Here is a 9,144-nt window from a genome sequence, read left to right on the forward strand (position 1 = left end):
CGTCCTCCTTTCACTAAGTTAACTAAAACCTACCACGGACATCTTTTACAACATATAATGGTCATATATGGTTTTAAACGTCATTATATGAACCTAAGATGTATCCCTCATGGTCTCAAGACTTTTCGCCACCGGGCCCTGTAACCTCAAAAATTTCTCAAAAAGCGTGGATAATAGCCTTCAATTTTGGAATTTTTGACCTTTTTTCGCTCAGAAATAAAAATTATCGAGATGTTTACCATGGTCCCTAATATCTTCTAAGAGTGCAATTGGGTGGGTGGAACTATCCAATATGCCTTAAAACGGTCAATTTACCCGTTCGAAACTTGCATCCATTTCGTTAACAGAAGCCTACCACGGACATCTTTAACAACATATAATGGTCATATATGGTACCAAACGTCATTATATGACCCTAAAATGTATCCCCTAGGGTCTCAAAACTTTTCGTCGCTGGGCCTCGTAACGTCAAAATTTTTCTTAAAAAGCGTGGATAATAGCCTTCAATTTTGGAATTTTTTGACCTTTTTTCGCCCGGAAATAAAAATTGCCGAGATGTTTACCATGGTCCCTAATACCCTGCGGGAGTCCAATTAGGTGGGTGGAACCATCCATTATGTCTTAAAACGGTCAATTTACCCGTTCGAAACTTGCACCGATTTCGTGAACAGAAGCCTACCACGGGCATCTTTGACAACATATAATGGTCATATATATTTCCATACGCCATCATATGACCCTAAAATGTTTTCCTAAGGGTCTCAAGACTTTTCGCCACCAGACCCTATAACATCAAAAATTCCTCAAAAAGAGTGGATAATAACCTTCAATTTTGGAATTTTTTAACCTTTTTTCGCCCGAAAATAAAAGTTACCGAGATGTTTACCATGGTTCCTAATACCCTCCACTCCTCCAGGAGTCCAATTGGGTGGGTGGAACCATCCAATATGTTTTAAAACGGATAATGGTCATATATGGGTCGAAACTATATTATTAGACCCCGGGATGCACCTTGTAATGTTCCGTGAAATTCTGACACCGGGTCCGACACCTCCTAAATTAAAGTTTTCTAATATTATTTCCAACAACATTAGTTCTAGGTAGACAATATACACTCTACATGCTAGATATTAGACTATTTTTATGTATGTGGTAAAAACAAATACTTATATATCGTTTTTGGAGGTGATAAAATTCAAAATTTTCTAATATCATTTCTAACAACATGGTTTTTACTTTTAACTGCTTATACTTGGAATTGAAGAAATTAATATACAGGGTGCTAAAATTATTAGAAAATGGACATTTATCAAACTTTAAAATGAAGTAAAAGTTGCAAAATGAATATATAAGTGAACCATAATCTCTCATTTAGCTTTCCCATTGAAAATGAACCTATCCATCCGCTTAACATTTAACTTTTGTTTTTCTTTCTTTTTTTTTTTTTTTATAAGGCTTGATTCCAAGTTTAAAACACAAGAAAAATAAAAACAAAGCAACTAAAAATGTAAGTCTAAATCCCTTCATATTTCCCCTCCTCCATGCAAAAACTTGTCAACTAACAATACAAAATTATCTCTGATAATTTGATCATCAGTCATTCCACATTGCAAAGACTCCATTATTCGGTCCTTGAACCGTCTCCGTCGACCACCCTGCATAACTTCCTCCACCACCACCATCAGAAGGCATGTCATAGTCCACCTTCACCAATGCAAGTGGCTCATGAGTATCACCGGGTCCCACAGGGTTGCTCGTCGAGGAGGCAGACCCCATACCATTGATCCCGGCCCCGCCTCCAAGGTAGGCGCCACCACTATAGCTCCCACTTGAACTACCATTGTTGTTAGTATCAATTACACCAGAGTTTGAGCCCATGTTCATAAACCCATGTAGCAAACTAGGGTTAGTTTGGAGATAATTATTGTACATGCTACTAGGGTTTGAGTAACTTGATTGTTGGTACAATTGTAAGAATTGAGCTTCTTGAGAGTAATGTGAAAGGGAAATGTTGTTACTTTCTTGACCATGGTTGTTTTGTAGGGTTAGCAAGGGTTGTGGTTGGGTGTCTTGTTGGTGGTATGGTAGTAAAGGGTAAGCATGAGTGGCTTGTTGGTGGGCCCCGTACCGGCTCGAGGTTGAGCTACTAGCTCCATAAGGATAAGTACTATTGCTTAGAGCAAGCATTTCCTCCCTCTTTCTAGAAGATTCTATGGCTTGAGCTTCCTTAAGGCGCTTGGCAGCCCCTCCTCCTATGGGTAGGGTGTTGCTCTCTAGGATGGCCTTGACATCATACCGGCTCATGTCAAAGTTTGTCACAGCATTGAGACCTCTAAACTTGATGGCCGCGATGTCATAAGCTTCCGCAGCCTCCTCTTCTGTGCCTGAATGAAGATTATCAATTAGCTTAATTGGTAAAGTCTTCTATATTCGTACATGACAATAACATTAACGAATTTACTTACTAAAAGTTCCCAAATAGAGATCTTTGTTCCCCGCTACTCTCCCAATTCTTGCTTGCCATCTCCCATGTTGATGGTGCCTCGTTACACCACGATAAATTGATGCACCTCTAGAGAACCCACTACTCTTCCTATAATACCATTAAGATAATTATATAAATAATCAGATAATTATTAATTGATGTGAAAAAGTTGATTATATTACAACAAATAATCAACACTGTCATACATACTTAACTTGAAATTATAATCTAAATTCACATACCTTCTAATTGCTGCTACGAATTCCTGTCTAGTCATGTGTTTCATGTCTTCTACTTCTTTCTCATAGTTGCTTATCTACAGTCAATCATTGTCGTTGACCAAATCGAAATAATTAAGAAAATGCATAAGATATTGATAGTTTTGTAAGATTGTGAAATAGCCTTATTTAAGAGTCGATCTCATCAAATTTGCTAATTAACGCTAGTTTAATTTGTACTAGTGATACATGGACAAATATATAAGATCGCAAATTATTTACAAGTAATTGTTGAAAGAAACTCAACTGGAAAATTTGTGGTGGTAGACGTTCCCCAATACTTGATTGCAGCTAGATCATAAGACCTTGCGGCCTTCTCTTCCTTATCGTACCCTCCTGTTACATATCACACGTTGTTATACGTTGTTGCACATCCACTATTATTTTTTGCTAAATACGAGTAGTAATTAAAACGACATGAAGAGACGAAAAGATTATTTCTACTCACCAAGATACACTGCAGGAAAGTGTACGTACGTCAAAATTGATACGATCAAATAGAGTCCAACATGCATGGTTATCAACCAGGAAAACAGCAAAAAGTTAGTAAAATCCAATAATTAGTCTATATATAATATATAGTATTAATTTGGGATTAGATCGATCCAATTAAAGGAAGTAAATGGACGTACTACAGAAAATGAATAGAACTTTTAAAGCATAATCCTTAGCATTAGCATATACGATTATAATCTATCTTGATTAAAAGAGAGAAAATTGTAACGATGAAAATAATAATAGGAAAGTTAAAGAAAAATTACCTTGACGACCCTTCCTTGATTGTCCTTCCCTTCTACAACTATTATCCCAAAGATGAGCTTCATATCTTCCCGTCCACCTATGCCTGTGCTACCATTTTTCTAATTAGCTCTACCATAAATAACACGACTACACGAGTGTAACATAAAATGAAACGAGCCCATATTGACAATTAACATTTTATAAGAGCGCGCAATATTTGTCTTCAGTTACTAGACCATCCAATTACTCGATTAACAAGAGGGACAACAATTAACTTTTAGAAAGAAAAATAAAATTATCCTAAAAACCTCTCTTTGATGATTTTATTAGAAAATGGACCGTATATACTTCTACTTAATATTGTTGATGATTAAAGGTACAGAATCACTAATGGTCTATATTAGGCAAAAAGAATAATTACCTAGTAACACCTCTATAAATAGAAGTTCTTTGGCCAAAAGTATCAAGTGTCCTCCTAGGAGTAGCTTCAACCACAGGAGTAATCGCGGTGGTGACAGTGGCAGCAGTCGAGGCAGCTCCAGTGGCGGTGCTAACATTATCACCACTCGTTTCGCAATTATTGGTGCTAGTAGGTTGCTGTTGTTGTTGCTGTTGCTGGCCACTACTTCCCATTGATAACGTTAATGATTGCAAGCAGTTATTCGAGTTATCTTGGTATTGATCATATTCGCTAGTGTTACTAGCTGCTGCCACGGTGTTTTGCACCGCGAGTAACCCGTTGTTGCCGGAGAATAGATAATCTGATTCACTGCCTTGGCCCATGTCACTAAACGCTGAAAGATCCGGCGAATCATGGTGAGACTCAGATTTTCCTACTCCTAGGAAATCTGCTATCTTAGGGACCTCGTTAGCGCCTTGTGAGTTGAGCAAGTTCCATTCTATGAACAAAAAATAGTAAGAGTCATTTAAGTACTAGTCAAGTAAAATGATAAAGAAAATGCAAAAAATGCTATGTTTATTATCCAAATTTATTGTCATTTTGTACAACAAATTATATACTTTTGATAGTACATGAGCTAAATGATGGTATTGGATTATATTTGACTACATGAAGATATAATCATGCTAAGAAAATGCAAAAAATTGATATGCTTATCTAATTTAATTGTCATTTTTAGCATATTGTACAACAATTAATACACTTTTAGTGAAAGTACATACGTGAACTTAATGATGGTATTATTAGATTATATATATATGAACCTTATATTTAGTTATGTTCTATATGAAAATATAAGTAGCTAAGAAAATTATTAAATTTTCGACATTAAAAAAAAAAAAATACTGACAACAATTATTTAGGATCAGAATAAATATACAAAGATGTAGATATAGATATTAAATACGCACTAATTATATACTTCATCGAAAAAAGTTTACCTTGAGCTTGGCCGAAGGGGTTGTCAATGTCGGAGACAAGGCCTAAGGAGAATTGTTGATGAGGTTGTGAATTGGTGGATTGAAGATGTGAAGGATGACTAGGAGAAAGAGGAAAAGATAGCCAATTGTTTGAATTCATTGAGCCCATAAAATAGCAATAATCTTCCACTAGTAATTAAGCTTAATCACTTTATAATTCACCACTTTCTTGATGATAATAACTTGAGCTTAATAAGCATCACCAATTTAAACCTTCCTGCATCACAAATCAACAAATTAAAATATAGAATATAAGATGAAAGTAATGTAATAACACAAAAACTAGCAAATATATAATAGAGCATATGATGAAGTTTAAAATTAATTACCACAAATTCCTTCAAAATTAAAAAAAAAGGTAAAAAAGGATTAGGGTTTACACCCTTTATACTACTACCTCTCTACTTAATTACTCACTTTCTCTCTCTAGATTTAGGGAGCTAATTAGAGAGAGAGAGAGGGAGGAAAGAGAGGAAAAAGAGAAGAAAAGTGAAAGAAATGCATGCTACTAAATATGCTTGAGAAATTAAAGCTAAGTGTTTGATTAATTTCAAGAACAAATTAAAAGGGGATAATTTTTTTGACAATACCAATATATTTGTATCTTGAATTTGTTGTTGAAGTCCTCAAAAAATGAAAAAAATTAAAGGACTTTATTTGGTGGTCTAAGTATTTTTGGATACTCCACATTCCAAAGCTCTGATCTAACTATTAAGAAGAGGGAGAAGGGTTTTGATGATCTTAATATATACTAATGTATTTCTATTTATATATATAATCCAACATTAAAAATAAATTAAACTATTTAAATATGAAGATACATTCGTGTCTTGCTGCTGATAAAAGGGTAGTTCCACCTCAGACTTATTTTGTGTTATGACAAACCTGCAAGTCCAACTGCAAAATTCCAATCCCTTTTATCTAAACTCGAGCATGTCATAAGGGACGAGACCATTTCACACTATCTTATTATTATGAGACGTCAAAGATTATCGTTATAATTATAACAGTCATTCCGATCTCACTATAAATTCTACTTAATTATCTTATTTTTTGAATTGATATTATAATTTATAGATCCACCTAAATCCCTATATTGTTAAATACAAATGTATTTTCCATTCAAAAAAGAAAATAATACAAATGTATTTCTTGTATCACAACGTAAACATATAATTTATTAGGTTATTTTTATTTATATATAGAAAAAGTCACAATAACAAATTATATAGATACAGTTTAATTTCAAGAATTGTTTATTAAACCTGTTATTTGTAACTCAGAGAAAGTCATATAAATACTCGTATATTATTCCATTGCTATAATTTTTTTATATATTATGAGTATATTTTAAGAAGTTATGAGAGACTGAGAGAGTAACTAAAGACAAATATAGAGTTACTATAATAAGAAAAATACAGTAGTAATTAAAGCAAGAGGTGGGAATGAATTAAGAATAATACTAATTGTTCATGATAGTTTAATTTAAATTTCTAACTAAAGCTATAAATTTAGCAAAAAATGTAGAAGCAAGTTGATCAAGTGTTGGAACTCTCGACCTCGTAGAGTGCAATAAATGACACCCCAAACCCCAGCATTCCCCACTCTCAGCAAATCCTCTCACTCTCTCTCTTAATTCTTAGCCCTATCTCAACTATTGTCTACGCAAAGTAACCGACTTTCTCTCCCAAAATATCTCTCTATATTTTTATCCTTTAGCGACTAAGCTTATTCGTCATCACATACTCTTAAACGGTTATTGTATCACAAAAAAGTTTAAAACCGTACAAATATAAATAATTATGGATTTAACCAAAATAAATAATAATGACGGAGAGAGTAATTAGGACTAAATGAAGAGAAACATGATTATATACCTTTCTAGTGTTAAATCAATTATTGAATAATTTAAATTTAGTAGAAGACAAAGGTTTTGTTCATCATTCTATAACACGATTAACCATATTATTTTCAATTATACTCAAAATTAAGTCCAAGTTTTAAAAAAAAATTATTGGTTGTAATGGCATTCAGAATAATTTATTGTTTGTAATAATTATTATGGCAAGATGATCGAACTAGAAAACCTAACAGAATTATTTTGAATTAATGGACAAACGCATGTGTAATGTACAAGCTCGGTAGCATGTTATAATACCATAGCTAGCTACAATACTAAAAATGAGAGTTATATTAAGGGACGAAGGAATTACGTGGTAACTAGTCTAGTTAAGAGTAAATAGGGCATAAGGAGATCTCTTGAATAGGCACCCACACCAAAGGCCAAAATTGTAGATCCCCGAGTGCTTTGCATGGGTTGAAGATGTGTGCGTACGGACGTCAATTATTTTAAAACCATATTAAAAATTAAATAAACTCCGACATATTAAATATTCAAAGAACTGCAAATAAAGGAGTAATTTTTACTCTTATTCAAAACAACACAACCATGAACTGTTCCCTTCTTAGGAAAAAGTAACAAATTAAAATTAAAATTAAAAATTAGTAAGATCTTTATTAAATTAAATTAGATTCAAAAAGAGAGAATTTAAGAAAGTTCAAAGGATTTCATTTTGATTTTCCCAAGTAGGAAATATGTTGACTACCTAATTGAAATCCGCGATCGTCAAAGGTGAAACCCTCATTAGTTTAATCTACTTAATTTATAAGTACATAATTAATTAATTTTTAAGTGAACTATTTATAGTTAATTAATTATTATTATTAATAAGAATCCAATGCATGCATGTCTCCTACAAACTACAAGCTTCTCCATCAAATCCTACCACGCCTAATTAGAGACAATATAACATAACTATTTATCTTATGTCATTGTCTCACTACCCTAATGTAGATACTATTAATTTTATGTTTTGCATGGCTTTCAAATTATGGAATAAATAAGGGATATGATTTTTTTTTTTAATAAATAATAAAAAAAAAAAAAAACTATTTTAAATATAATACCCTATACATCATAAAATTTTCAAAATAGAGCAAATGCAAATTTACATGTACACATAACAATTCAAATTACATATACTTAGGAGGAGTACATTTCGCTATTAACATTATTACCTTATTACCTAGTTACATGATTCAATTTACATAAATCAATTTAATGGTAGACTTGTGTTTTTATAATTATTACGAGTATATATTTTCACAAAGAATGAATATGATGCATATTAGAATGGATTCATATAGATTTGATATACTTAGTACTCCGTATATCATATTAGTCTATATGTCTTTTCTTTCGTCAAATGCTTAACCTAAAATGACACTTGGTAGAACTAATAGAACAAAAGCAAGTCTAAGCTAAGAATTTCATAAATAATTTGGATCAAGTCATATAGATCAATTATTAAGGCATACATATAAAAACGATAAACTTGTTTCCTAATCACGCGGATGTCATTATGTATTGTTATGTCTTCAAAAAGAATACTCGATCTGGCCTAATGTTCATGAAATGTGGGAGTCTATCAAATGTACATATAAAAATTACTTCCAATTCATTATATAATCACGATAAATAGGTATATATATATTTCATCCTTAAAAATTTAATTGCTACACTATACTTTATACTAGCACACTAAGCTAATTAAGAAACCAAACATATACTCCTAAGCATATTAAAACTTTGTAAATTTTTACTATGCAGCTTATTCATTCCCCTGATAAAACTGGTAACATTTCCCCAAGTAGAATCCCTAGCTATTGGCGTGGAAGCTTTATATATACTGAATTACTGACTAGCTAGATTTGTTCATACTTATTCTTAATTAAATCACTCTTTTAATCAGAACATTACATAACATGATATGCATGCAATAATTAAATAATTAATTTTACCTCTAATCTATAAATTACGTATACTTGTATATGAGCATTGTCATTTGTCAATAATTTTATTCAAAAAAAAACTGCCGCAAATTTATAAAAGAACCCATAATTTAAGGGTCAAAATAATAAAATGATTCTAAAAAATACGTGTCAGAATCCTGACATAATTCTAAGAATTGAATGCCTTATTTTACTATTCCATGCCTAATTATATGATTTTGCTGTTATTCTACTCTTGTTTAGTAAAGTTGCATGATTAAATATTTAAATGTGATGCTTGTGCTATAATTAAATTACTCCTTGTCTTATCTTTTACTAAGGGCATTTTATTATTGTATGGAATCGATT

General features: G+C 32.2%; 1 protein-coding gene across 1 annotated transcript; it reads right to left on the bottom strand.

Moving 5' to 3' along the window:
• Nucleotides 1-1,593: 1,593 nt before the first annotated feature.
• On the bottom strand, nucleotides 1,594-5,157 carry LOC145606183 (AP2-like ethylene-responsive transcription factor PLT2). Its single transcript, XM_081662231.1, has 8 exons — nucleotides 4,906-5,157; nucleotides 3,926-4,403; nucleotides 3,525-3,607; nucleotides 3,212-3,220; nucleotides 3,011-3,099; nucleotides 2,728-2,801; nucleotides 2,466-2,593; nucleotides 1,594-2,384 (listed from the first exon to the last, which is right to left on the bottom strand). Exons 1-8 carry the CDS (start codon nucleotides 5,051-5,053, stop codon nucleotides 1,594-1,596), a joined length of 1,800 nt encoding a protein of 599 aa, XP_081518357.1. The 5' UTR covers nucleotides 5,054-5,157.
• Nucleotides 5,158-9,144: the final 3,987 nt, after the last annotated feature.

Source organism: Chenopodium album, chromosome 22, assembly GCF_948465745.1.
Source record: "Chenopodium album chromosome 22, dcCheAlbu1.1, whole genome shotgun sequence".
Lineage (NCBI taxonomy): Eukaryota > Viridiplantae > Streptophyta > Magnoliopsida > Caryophyllales > Amaranthaceae > Chenopodium > Chenopodium album.